The sequence below is a fragment of the Musca autumnalis genome, unplaced genomic scaffold (assembly GCF_047663935.1).
Source record: "Musca autumnalis isolate F117 unplaced genomic scaffold, ASM4766393v1 scaffold_4, whole genome shotgun sequence".
Lineage (NCBI taxonomy): Eukaryota > Metazoa > Arthropoda > Insecta > Diptera > Muscidae > Musca > Musca autumnalis.
In genome coordinates, this window is record NW_027411977.1 from 46355943 (window position 1) to 46370505 (window position 14563).

The following is a 14563-nucleotide window of genomic DNA, read 5'->3' on the forward strand; positions in this document are numbered from 1 at the left end:
GGAAACAAGGTTGGATTATTTGGGTTGTATATAAAGAAATTTCGGGTTTGTTGAAGGTCATTTAATATAATACCGGCTGTATTATATGTATGACAATTCCAATTTTGATGCTTAGCATTTAAATCGCCTAGTAAAATAAATTCTTTGTCAGTAGGTGTTAGTGCAATTATATCATTTTTAAAGTTTCTTGAATATCTGGGACAGTATGCGGATGTTATGATTATAACCTTTTGATTTATCGTGACTTCAAGGGATAAGTTTTCGATATTCGAAGTTTTTGTAAGCGGAAGCAATGAGTGCTTTAGAGATCTATGGACCAAGAGCGCGACGCCACCACCTCTTGACATAGTTCTGTCATTTCTGTGGAGTACATAATTGTTGAAATACGGGTTGTGATTAGCATTAAGAAATGTTTCATTTAGAGAAGCAATAAGTATGTTGTTTTTCTCTAGTAATACTTCCAATTGTTTTTGAAGGGAGTAATTTGAAATTCCATTTGAATTCCAATGAAGAATTTTAAGGTGCATTAAGTTATTTAAGATCATAAGCATGCTTAACCATCGTCATAACAACATGTATCTGTTGCACTTTAGATGTGCATTTGCTCAACTCGTTAAGAGCGGAGGTAAAAATACCGAAGAGCTCATCAATTGTGAAGAGATCATTTTGATTTGTATTTCTCGTTTGATCGCTATAGGAGCGCGAAGTTTCTCTGAATTGATGTTGAACTGGAGCGAAATTGTTTGATGGAAACTGTTCTCTCTCCAGAGATTTAGCAATTGTGTGGTTTCGTTTAACAGGTGATTTTCTGTTTTGTTTTGATGTAGCTTTCTCACGTACCTCAAGGTAATGAGCGCGAAGGGGACAGTTGATGTCGTTGGCTGAATGATCGGTTCTCTCTCTACCGAACTTCTTGCAATTGTAGCATGTAAATACCGCAGGTCTTTTGTCTGTGCTGTTAAACGGACAGTCACTCGTGTGATGCGATTTGGCGCATATCATGCACGCTGGTCGTCTGTTACAATGTTCCCCACCGTGTCCGTACATCATACAGTTCCAACATTGGGTGGGTTTGTTGTTGGTTTTCGGTTTCTGTTTTCTCCAGGTGATCCAGACCTTGTTTATTGTTTTTATACCTTGTAAGTACGATGGAGAGAAGTTTTTACGAAGAAACTGTACTTTGTATACAGCGTCGTGAATGGTGCTGTACTTTGTGTTTACTTCAGTTACTGAAGTAGGTGATAAATTATAACTAACCAGCTCATTAGTTATTTCCTCGGTATTGATTTTTGGCAGACCATGAAGGAATACCGTAAAAAGACGATTATCTTTCGAATTATACGAATGAAATTCGATATTGTTTTCTTTAAGAGCTTTTTTACAAAACTCATATTTTTCGAGTGTTAGGGGGAAAATTTTTGTACCCACCGAGATGCGTTTATAGGTACAATCATCGCCCAGCAGATGTTGAACCTCTCTTAGTGGGATGCTACTGTCAGCTACAATTGGTGGAGGTTTTGGAGTTTTTTCTTCCTCTATGATATTAGTTTCTTGGGTGGTATCCATTTCATGTGGATCAGATAAAATGCTATATCTGTTATTTCGTGACGTTGAAGGTCGGTCAGAGCCAATACTACCTCCATATACCAGTGATGGTTTGGGGTGTTTCAACGCACTTGACCTGCTCTTGGGGTGAGCCCCGCTTTTCGGAGGCCCTCGGCCCATTTGCAGTTTGTTCGTCTTTTTTCTTTTTGACAGATTTTACGCGTTATCAATTATCTTAATGAAATGTAAACACAAGTATGTTGGTGAAAGAAGTTTTAAAATTACTCTTGATTGTTGCGATTGTTTGCGACCGTTCGTAACGAAAGACAGAGTACAACTGTTTAGTGACCTATGGTGAAATTTTACGAAGAATACTTTTGTCTCTGACATCATCTCCCTAAAATTATGTTTTGTGGAACAATTTTGAATAAAATCAGATGAAGTCCGACTTTAACCCTAAAACGTGTTTTTCATTTTTAGAGATTCCTGGCGATTAGACAAGAGTTACAGATTTGGTGTATTCTGAGACCTGTAGTAAAATTTTATGGCGAACAATTTTGTAGAATATTCGGATTTGATACGATCACATTTTTAATGAGTTTTTGAGAGGTATTCGAAAAAAGTACAAAAAAGGCCCCTTTGTTGAACCGCATGAGGGTTAAAAGTTTTAACACAAATATTTCCCACACCCTCCTTAGTAAAGTTGCCAAAGACACTATATACCTGAAATGCAAGGATTCCAAGATATCTAAACTCGAATATTTCGAAAATTTTAAAAATGGGCGGAACTTGCCCCGCCTATTTTGCTTACTTTCCGACGTAAACTTTAAAAACGCCGATATACGTGTCTCATATTTTTAGCTCTACTATCATAATGTGTTCGGGTTTTCCCATTATTTTGAAAAAAAAATTGAATTTTGTTGCACAGTGTAATTGGCCTTGGTAAATTCTCATTGTTTTAAGTATTTTATTTCCAACTTGTATTGTTCATTTCAAGCGGTTATAAACATTCCCAGTTGTGTTTTATTCGCGTGATGCTAATTTGGAATCGGTGTGCAGTAAAAATAATCTACTAAGTTTCACAACATATAATTTATCATTCAACAGAAATTTGTTTTATATTAAATCGCTTACCTCCACCAATAACCAAGGATTATCCTTCTTAGAAATTTCTTCAGGGTTTTCACACGGTTTTCCAATTTGTACGATGAAGTGATCGAAGATATTTACATTTTTTACAGTTTCATTCATGAATAGAATCTCCATTTCGTTTGGCATATTATTCGTCAATTTTTCACAACGACGTGAAGGTTGATTGAAAAATTCACCTCGCTCACAGCATAACTTCGTACAAAATCTACCTTTGGATTCATCACAGATACAACCTCTCACGTGCTTTGCTGCTGGCTGGGATTTACGACGAAACATTAGGGTGTAAGTGTAGAATGCGGTTTCATTTTCGGGAATCACTACGCCATCATAGAGATATGAACCATTTTGAAAAGGAGTATGATTTGTAAGATCAACGGTATCGGCAAAATTACATTTTTGTTCACGACCAGTTAATGTGGCAACAACAAAAAAGCCTATGCAGGTTACGCTAAGCATTGTCAGTGCGAATCTGACTACCGACACGATAAGACCATTTTCCATATTTACTTAACAGAGATGAATACGTCCAGTGGGTAACAGTTTTTACTACAAACTGCGAAGGGAAATTTAGTCAATACCTTACTGATGCAATGGAGAATATGCCGAGTGTGGGATTTGAATTCACTTTTGAATTCTCTTAAGACCAACAAAACCACAAAATATTTCATAGGGAAACTTTGTAACTTTGATTCATTGAAACAACTGAATTGAAAGAACCCCAACAAACTAAAAATTGAGAACAAAAGCCGCATTGGTTACTCCAGCGCCAAATTTGCTGCTGCCAATACCATCCACCCATCCAACAGAAATAGGGCAATGGAAGCCACTGTAGATCAGCTAATATATCAGCGATGTTTCGTAAGTAGCATGGACTCATCCGACACCAGTACAGATTGTCCTTAGGAGGATACCAATACACGATCAACGAGCAAAATGAAAAATAACCCAACAGACATTGCAAGACGCCTTGTTAAAAACTCAAAGCTGTCGTCCAGTAAGGCAGCAACGATGTTCCAGCACCCTACCGCTGAAGTTATTCAAATCACAACCCCATGTCAGTTTGGAATACACAGGGCTTTATACATGGAAACTGTTCGGTTGAAGGACTTCTTGGTAAGTAACTTTTATCTGGAGAAATTGAGCATGCACTTGGACGGCATACAACTTGAGAACTTTGAATATAAGGCAGTTTTAATCAAAAAAATAATCTAAAGTAATTAAGTTGACTGCGCTCAAATTGAGAGATGGTAAAGCTCAAACAATCACACAAGGTCTCCAGAATTTGTTGGATGAGTTCAATCTATGTGGATCTATTGTGTTGCCGATAGAACAAGCTTGAATTTCGACAAAAAGAGAATGGTTACCCTGCAGCCCAGTTCATCAGATGCCAGAACCATGTGTAACACATCGATTTGAGCAGGATTTTATGAGTAATTACCTCAATTGAAAAAAGACTTCAACAATAGTAAGAGGGAGAGTAAGGAAACGGGCGGCTACAGAGATCATTTCCACCACTTTACTGAGACGTTTGAGATCCTTTTCGTAAAGTTTAAGCACATCCCAAAGCAGGGATGGAAAATACTTTTACTTTTTTATCATTTACACACCACTATGTGGAGAGAGTTGGTTTTGGCCAAAAAGTTTGTAACGCATCGAAATAATAGCCCTAGACCCATACTTCTATATTCGATGAGCTGAGTCGAACTGATCATCACCAAATTTCTCGTTTGACGTGAGGTCCCGGAGGGAAAGAAGCCTATTGATTTTGGTGATGGTCGGATAATATTTAGTGGTCGGAATGGGCAAAAAAACTCATTTGGAGAAAAAGTCAACGTTTTTTCCAAAGCGAATATCTCAGCTCCTGTATATCAGAAGCAAAATCAGACAATGAAATCACAAAATATTGCCTTTCGAACGGTGTAACGTAGGTAGTTGTAGGTGCTCAAACAACGAAGGTATCGCTTTTCACTTTTGCGATTTTAATTATAATGACGAATATCACAGCTTTGGCTGGGAACTTTCCAAATGCAAATTCCGGATATGAAAGTAGAAAATCCCATCTTTACAATTATGCAAAATGGGGTGGCGTAGATGGCCAAATAACGGAGATATCGCAATAGTCGGTAACACATCCCATTTTTCCATTTTTTTGAAATCACGCTACCGGACGCAATTTTGATCAGATCGTCCCAAAATTTGTTTGGTGGTTAATGGGGGTCCCACAGAGAAGGAAACCTATTGATTTTGGTAATGGTCGGATATTATTCAGGGGTCGGAAAGTGAAAAAAACGCATTTGCAGAAAACGCCAACGTTTTATTTCAAAGCGAATATCTCTCTTCTGTAAGAGGTATATTGAAAGCAAAAACTGGCAAGGAAAGTAGAAAATATCACCTTTACAACGATGTGAAGTAAGTTGTCATAGGTGGTCAAACAACAGAGATATCGCAATAGTCGGTAATGCCTCCCTTTTTCCATTTTTTGTGCAATCACACTACAGGTGGGAATTTTGATCGGATCCTCATGAAATTTTGGAGGTTGATGCGGGTCTATTGATTGAAGTCTATTGATGGTTGGCGTACATTTCACTTTTCCATTTTTTATTTGAGTTGTACTGACGATGCACTTAAATGCGTTTCCACAAAATTGACCTGTATTAATGAAGACATTCAGAGCAAAGGCGCTAAGCTATCCCAAATTTTTTTTTAATATTTTGAATTTATGCCCAGGGGTAGCACCCATAGAAAGGTGCCGTCCGATTTTCGGTATTTTTAAAACTTTACCCATATCATCGAACCGAAATCGCTGAAATCTGATTTGAATATACGTAATCTATGGTGTAGGGTGTAATAAGAGCTCACGATCACCCCATTCTGCACATCAATTTCAAAAATGCATTTTGGGCCAGCACGAAATTCGAACACAAAATCCCAATTTCATTAAGATTGGACATATAGAGGGTGTTTGGTACATCAAATTGGTCGAAAATATATATGGGAGCTATATCCAAATCTGAACCGATTTCGACATAATTTGGTAAATTTATTTGTAGACCAAATTCCGTCGCACATTTCCAATTTCATTGGGCTTGGACATACAAAGTGTGTTCGGTAGGTACATCAAATACATGAAGTCGCTCCAAAATATATATGGGAGCTATGAACCGATTTCATTATTAACTACTTCGAAATTTGGAGAGTATATCTGTAATCGTATATCCATATCTCCATCAATACGGATTTAAAAAAAAAAAACAAGTAAAAAAGTATAATATAATAAAAGATATACCCTCAGCCTGTATATATTGAAACAATTTTTTCCAAAAAAAACGTATGTATGTATTTAGGGGTTTTTATAAATTTTGGGAATTTGAACCGACAAAAATGTTCATTAGGATTACGAATCAAACGTTTTGCGGGGGAGATACTAAAAGGAATGGATCAACATTGACCATTATGGAAGTGGATCTTCAGCCACTACATACACACAGAGAAGAGATATTGTTGGAACAATAATATTCTAAGAACAAAATAGTGTATTTTAAAAGTCTGAAAATATATATTGTTGTTTCAACCATATATTTTTTATTAGGGAACATGATGACACAAAATATTTTGTTGCGCCAACAATACATATTTTAGGAATTTTAAAATACGTTTTTTTTTTCTTAGAATATGATTGTTCCAACAATATTTTTTTCTCTGCGTGTATGGTGCCATATGGGGTTTTTACACACTTCGGGATATTGGACAAATATAGTCCATATTTGAACCTGATCTATATCTAGTAGATATATTAGGATGTGTAAAGTATGGACCAATTCGGCAACTCCCTTTAAGAGTTACTGTATGAACAAATTTTCCGAACATTTTCGAACTTTTGTGGGGGAGGTACCAGAAGGAGTGGACCGATATGGCTTATCTTTAAACTTAGACTATGTTTGGACAAAATATTACTAAGGCAAAATTTGGACCGAATCGGCAGATCCGTTCTAGAGTTATTTTGCGCTCCAACCAACAACTTTCAGGCTATTTTCTCAGGAAGTATGGACGTGCCCCTGATGAAACTTGTGCGGTCGTATGGAGGGCAGTGAATACAAGTTGCTAAAACAAAAATCACAGTGATTCGAGAGATGGCCCTAAACTGAACTTTTCCGAAATTTTGTGTGGGAGGTACTCGAATGAGTGGACCGATTGAGGCCATATTGGAACCTCATCTTCCTCTTGTAGAATGTTTACGATATACAAAGTATAGACCAAATCGGTTACTCCCTTCAAGAGTTATCGTGCGGACAATTTTTCCGAACATTGTTGAACTTTTGTGGGGGAGGTACCTGAAGGAGTGGACCGATATGGCCCATCTTCGAACTTAAATCAAATCTGGACAAAATATTTCGATACCCAAAATTTGAACCGAATCGATTGATCCCTTCGAGAGTTATCGTGCGCACCAGCCAGCCAGACAGACAGACGGACAGACAGACAGACGGACGGACATTGCTAGATCGACTCAAAATTGTCGATGAGGCACATTTTTGGTCGTATCAAAGTGTAAATACCCTCTTTAGCCTAAAGGCTGAGGGTATAATTATATAGTTTTCGAGTCCATAAATTACACTATGCAGCACTGCAAATGCAAACAACTTCTAGTATGCATTTTTTGAAAGTACATATTTAGACTACAAAAACCCTAGTAGGGTTTTGTCCTGTCAGATCCAGTTCCGTTTTTTTGGCCGGAAAATATACACTTTTTTGCATTTATCAGGCCTTTATCTCAGAAACGAATAGGAATTTGGCCTTGCTGTCTTTAGCAATATTGTAGCCCTAAACTAGTAAAACTTATCTTTTGAAAAAAACATACACGAAAAACTCCATCTAGGGCATCAAAATCTATAAAATATAGAAAATTTTACATAATTGCTGAAATTCTGGTCAGTATCGGCTAAACTATTGGTAGATGAACCAAGTAATATTTGACAAAAATCTTCCGAATAAAGTTCTCAACAATTCTTTAGAACATTCTAAAACTCTAAAATGCTTACTTCATGTTGCTTCAGCGGTATTTTGCATCATATCTTTTACAACACGTATTTCAAAAACAGTTCACACCAACAGTTTATTCTCGCATTTCGGATTTCACTACATTACACTGTGGTCCCAGCCCGCGACAAAAATACAAAAATCTATGTCTATAAATTATGATTGTAACTATTCAAATCTATTGTAGACACATCAAATTTTAGTATTCCGGCTTTCTTTTTACAACTTCTAACAGCAGATCCAAGGAAATAGGCATTTCCATTTGAAGAAATTGAGACATTGAAATTTCCTTTTACGTAGTGACAAGTTACAAGTGATACTACAAAAAAGTAATGTGTAAAATTACTATAGTAAGAAATGGAAGTTAAAGTTAATGGTATTGTTATTGTTTTTAATTGATAACATCATAAAGTTGTATCTTTATTTTGTAGTAAAATTGATCTCTTTATAAATGTATTTTTGAGAGTGTTTTTTATTTAATAATGAGAAAAGAAATAGACTTTTAGTACCTTGGATCATCGCGGATCCTCACGTTATTTTTATTTAAATGTTCGTGGAAGTGTCCAGATTTAGAAAAAAATTTATCTCGTTTGCCGAAAGTTGCCGAGCGGTATTCAGTTTTCATTATACTGAGTATACTCGGAGTTTCGTGAATGTTTAGTACAGGGTTTTGGGTGCTTTCAAGCAATCGGTGTTGTTGTTTTGCATTTTGTTTCGATCTTATTTTATAAAAAATTATGATTTTTAGGATTACAGTATGAATGTGTGTCTTTACATTTGTATGTTTTTGAAATATGGTGTTCAAAGTACTTTGTCAATGTCAGCATTGATGTTGCGGGATATGATTTCTCTAAGTTGTTAGATCGTATACACTATCTTTGCAAAGACACCATTATTTTTGAAAAATACATGCCACTTCTAGAATTATCTGCCGTTGAAAGTAACAACGCGGAAGTCCTGCCGGAGATATTAGCACCACACAGAAAACTAAACAACTTAGAATTGTTAAATTGGCCAGCAGGACCACAAGTGTGGTTTTGTTTAATGTTTTTAGTCGATCTGGTAACTCTCCTAATCGAGATATCCTAAAGCTATTTTTTATTGTAATAGATGCCAACCCATCCTAGCGACTAAAAATATAATATCATAAAACATCTTAGTTTCCAGATATTCCCTGTTTGAGACCTATAGGATATTGTTTGCATCTAATATAATCTGGTACGCCCTTGGTCCATATGTTAACGCACCTAGTAAGAATATTCTGTGCCTCATATTGTTGAAACTTGTTAACAATTAACCCTTGTCAACAATAAAATTCATAAAATGTTATGATTTTTAAAAACGTTTTTGTAGAAAATTTAGGCCAAATACTTAAATATGTCAAATATCGGCAGTTAACATGATATAGGACTATACGGAAATGTGGACATATATTGATGAACTTTGGCAAGAATGTTTGATTCAGATTATAAACTCGAAATGTTTTATGGCAACAAATTCAGTTGGAAAATATGACCAAAATCGTGAAATTATAAAAAAAAAAACTGGAGGTACGTCTATATCGACACCTCCAAATAATAGTATGCTAAGTCTAAAAAGTGAGTTTTGCAGGAGAAGCTCTCAAAGTTTGGAAATTTTTTTGAACTTGAGTATTTGTTTATAACTTCTGTTCGGATTGACCGATCATTACCAAAATTAGACAGAATTTAAGTTAAAGGACGTTCGACACCTCCAAATAATAGTTTGCTAATTCTGAAAAGCGAGTTTTGCAGGACAAGCTCTAAAAGTTTGGAAATTTCTTTGACCTTCAGTACTATGCTAAGTAAATATTTGTTTATAACTTCTGTTCGGATTGTCCGATCATTACCAAAATTTGACAGAATTTAAGTTAAAGGACGTTAAATATAAAAATGTAAAGAACTTGAAAACATGCTGAGTCGACTTAGCATACTATTGTTTGGAGGCGTCTATAGACCATGGACCTACGCAAGATGTTTAAAACTACCAAAGAACACATAATGTCAAATTGCAGAGATTTCACTTTTAAAATATAGACAAAATCTTAAAATTAATAAAAAAGTGGAAGTACCGTTATGGGGGTCTATACCTAAAAGTGGACCCATCCTGACGATTTCTAGGGAAAATTATCTTCTAGTCACTACGAGTTTACGGTAAAAATTTCAGATCGATATCTTGATTAGAAATATTTTCAGAAAAAATTAACGGTTTTGGAGATACGGTGCGAAATGTATAAAAATTGGAGAATTTTTGCATATATTTTGAAATTTGAGGCAATAAATGTAGTTTTTCGAGTTCATTATTTCTCCAAATATTTTATTCTTGCCATTATCTACAAATTTGCTTCAGAGGTCAGAAGAATGTTCGCATTGGTTTCAGAGATATAGCACCGAATTTCTTTAAAAACTCAATATTTAACTATGTTTAGATGGGACCATAAAATCCGAGCTGGATCTGACACAACAAAACCCAACTAGGGTTTCTTGTCGTTTGGGGCTGTACTTTCAAAAAATCCTCAGTTCGAATTGTTTGCACAAGATCACCTTAAAAATGTTGCACAGTGTTACAAACAAATAAACAATCAAACAAACATATTCCTCTTTTATAGCTTTAGAAAATAATTAATAGTTATTGCATACTTTTAGGTGCGTATAATATTCAGAACAAAAAAACTTGTTATACCTTACAACACACTATGATGGTAAGGAGAAATATGTCTTTGCCCATTTGTATATAACATACAAAAGCAAGCGATATGGCGATAGGGTATCATACGTTAGGCCCGGCCCGACTTTGATCCTTTCCTTACTGGCTATTCATTTATTAATTTCAAAATTTCTGGGCGAATTTGGTCGGAATTTGTTGCATTTCTATTCTTATGTTAAACAAATGCATAAGAAATACGACCTGCGCGCTTTCCGTCATTAAAAAATATTTGAATATGTTTACAAAAACTTTGTACTTCCTTAAATTGTGAAAATATTTTTGAAAACTTCAATTCAACAGAATTAGAACAAGTAAGAAAAGCGTTAAGTTCGGTCGGGCCGAACTTTTTATACCCTCCGCCACAATGTTCAGCCATTTCGGTGGATTAATGAGGCCAAAACCTTCAAAATACCGAAAATGGGGAGATATAGTCCTATGGGGGCTATATCAAAACGTGGACCTATATGAACATTTTATGGTAGAAATGTTTCTTAGCCTCTGGAAACACAAAATACAAAGTGTCAACCGATTCTGTTGTCAAATGGGTATAATACATTCAAAATATATTAAAATGACGCGTACTTTATATGGGGGCTATACCAAAATGTGGACCTATATAACCCAACTTTGGTAGGAATATTTTTTGGCCTCTGGAGACACAAAGTACCAAATTACAACCAATTGGGTGGTAAAATGGGACAAATATCTTAAAAATTCCTTAAAACGACGATGTGTCACGCGTCATTTTGTATGGGGGCTATACGAAAGCGTGGACCTACATAACCCACTTTCAATACCAAAAGTCCTACGTAAATATAACATATTTTCCCAAAATTTCATCCACTTACTTCAACCCGTTCGGACACTAGAGTGATTTCCACAGACGGACGGACATGGCTTTATCGATGTAGAAGTGTACGCTGATCAAGAATATATATAGTTTGAGGGGTCTACAATGATTATTTCTAGTAGTTACAAACGGAATGACAAACTTAATATACCCCCATCCTATGGTGGAGGGTATAAAAATAAAAAAAGTATAACCATCAGTTAGTTACATATTACAAACTATTAAATGAATATCCTTAAAATATTTTTTGAAAATACACCCCAAATTTATGGCTTCATTTTACACCCCAAATTTGTTGCATTTCTATTCTTAAGTTAAGCAAATGAATATTCGACTTCGCAACCGTTTTTGTACCCTCAGCCTTTGGGTTATACACATTGATACGAACAAAAATGTGACTCATCTAAATAAAGGTTTTAGACCGTCGATTTAAATTTGTGTGAACCATAACTATCGGAGGGATTTATTCCGAAATTGTTTTATTCCTTCCAGATATAGATGGGGTTCGAATATGAACTACATTGTACCACTCCTTCGAGTATCTCCCCCTCAAAATTCGAAAAAAGTGATATTTAGGAGCTCCTCACAGATCGCTTTGAAATGTTTACACCCTCAGCCTTTAAGCTAAAGAGGTTATATGTACTTTGATATGACCAAAAATCTGCATCATCGAAATAATGTGTTTAGACCCAAGTATGTTTGGACGAAATCTGTTTCAGACAATTTGGAGACATTCGTCTGTCTGTTTGGCTGTTGTGCACGATAATTCTCGAACGGATCGACCAATTCTTTCCAAAAATTAGGCATTCATATTATTTTGCCCACAATTATATTAAATTCCAATTTTCGAACCATATCGGGTACCTCTGTAAAATTCCACGCAGAGAAAAAAATATGTTTGATCCAACAATATTCCAAGAGCAAAATATGTATTGTTAACATATTGTTGGATTCCTCATGTAGTATTGTAAATCCAAAAATAGTTTGTGTCAACTGAACAATATTTCTCTCTTTTCTTCGAAAATTTGTTTCTCTTCTCTCGCTATTCGATGCCGTGTTGAAAAAACAATGTTGGTGAGTTGTGGTGTGTTTGTATGACATTTACCTTTGTTTTTGTGTGTATGTCTTGTGAGACTCTTGTTTTTATTTGTTTCTGTTTTGTTTCATTCTTCTTTCCTTTTCATGTTTGTTATGGTGTTAAATTATTCCTTATGTTGTGGTGGCTGCTTGTGGCTTTTTGTTTGTCTTTGTTGTCAATGCTCGTAATATTATACGCGATATTTACATCAAAGTTGTATGGAAAGTGTATATGAGAAGTATATACACTCAAATCAAAAAATTTAGTATCTGGTTTTCAGGGCTGACAATATGTTTTGTAAAAAATTTAGATTATGATTGTTCCTACAGTCGGTATTGTTAACGATTTTTACAATATTGCGGAAATTCGAAAGTTGTTTTTGTTTTCTATGTTCGGAACAAAAGATGGTATTTTTGGATTTGGATTACAATATTTGTACAAAACAAACACATTTTTGGAACCAAAATAAATATTTTTGTTCCAACAAAACCGAAAAATATTTTTTCTTTGCGTGTGTATGAACAATAACACTCGAAGGGAACAATTGATTTGATCCAAACTTTACACCTCGTGTTATTCCATCCAGATATAGATCGGGTTCGAATATTGACTATATCGGCCCACTGCTTCAGGTACCTCCCAAACGAAATTCGGAAAAAATAATGTTTAAGAGCCCTTTTCGTAAAGATTTGAATGCCCTAAAAGATGCAAGAAACCCCAAAGAGACCAACTAAAATTGCAAATCCGCAAAATAATTCTCGCAGGGAGTTTCTGATTGGTCCAAACTTTGCACATCGTTTTATATCACCCAATCATGTATATGGTTGGAATATGGACTATATCTGTAACGTCCTTCTTGTACCTCCCGCATAAAATTAGGGAAACTTTGAGGATCGTTTTGAATTTTTTTCCAAAAAGTTCTTCTTGAGATATAAAGTGTTTCGTGGACGAAATAACTCACAAAAATACAATTCCAACACGGATCATGTCGTTCCATTCCTTTAGATATTCTTCTTTCCCGCTTAACTCCTTGAGGAGCATAGGGCCCCTACAAACATGCGGCAGGATAATGTGTCATTCGCTATTGCTTTTATTCAGTGAATTCCTCAATTTTTGTAATCGATTGTGTCAGTGAGGAATTTGTCGACGACAAGCAGAAAAAGTAAACAGCCTTGTCTTATACCCGATATAGGATTGAACGGTTCTGAGGCGTACATTGTGTATATACATATATTCCCCTTATTTATAAAAAGTTACAGAGTTTAAAATAAACTTGTAAATTATATAAAAGTTCACGAGGAACATAGGGCGTCTACAAATTCTCTCCATCTTTGTCGATCATTAGCTAGAATTTTTGCTTGGTTCCAGGGAAGATTGCAAGAGAGACATTCCTTCTTCACAACACGGATCCATGTATTTCGAGGCCTGTCAGGATTTCGATGACCTTGTGGGCTCCAATCTAGAGCTTGTCTTGAGATTTCACTAGGAGGTGTCCTCAAAATGTGCCCAATCCATGTTTATTTGCGTCTGCGGATTTCATGTTCTATTGCAGTTCGCCATCACGTAAAGTTGTTCATTAGTTACCCAGTTAGGCCAAAAAATGCGCAGGATTTGTTTCAGGCATCTATTGTAAAAGGCTTGAATCTTCCTAAGAGAGACCTGCGTTGTACTCCAGGTACTGCAACCATACAAGAGGGCAGATTTTACACAGTTCAATAGCTGTTGAGCTTTGTTTTTGTTGATAAGTTGTTTGCTCTCCAGATTTTGTGTAGAGAGTGTGGAAAGCTGTCCGGGCTTTGTTTATTCTGTCGGTATATCGGCATTTGAACCTCCGTCTTTGCAGATTGTGCTTCCTAGGTAAGAGATGCGGTCGACATCTTCGATCAGCTGCCCATGGAGCGATAACTGAGCTGTGTTATTAGAACCGATCCGCATTAGTTTGGTTTTCTTCGCATTTATTTTCAGGCCAACATAATTTGCAATAGCTAACAGTCGCTCTAACTTTTGTTCGATATCGGAGAAGCGACGTGCAAAAAGGCAGATGTCGTCAGCGTAGTCGACGTCATGGAGAAAGTCGTTTACGGACCTCGATGTAGGTTTGTTGGAGTACACAATCCAGTAGTAGGAGAAACAGTGTGGGCGAAAGGACACATCCTTGCCTCACCCCTGAGTGTAGT

At 36.0% G+C, this 14563-nt stretch overlaps 2 protein-coding genes across 4 annotated transcripts in view; both read right to left on the minus strand.

Moving 5' to 3' along the window:
• The window catches only part of LOC141402925 (G-protein coupled receptor Mth2-like), a 42094-nt gene extending 38941 nt beyond the window's left edge, over window positions 1–3153 (minus strand). The window contains exon 1 of the mRNA XM_073985050.1: window positions 2680–3153. Within this exon, the coding sequence (XP_073841151.1) occupies window positions 2680–3153 (474 nt within the window). The remainder of the gene's footprint in view (window positions 1–2679) is intronic.
• Window positions 1–14563, minus strand: part of LOC141403880 (G-protein coupled receptor Mth2-like) — a 536210-nt gene that overhangs the window by 317420 nt on the left and 204227 nt on the right. The window lies entirely within an intron of this gene.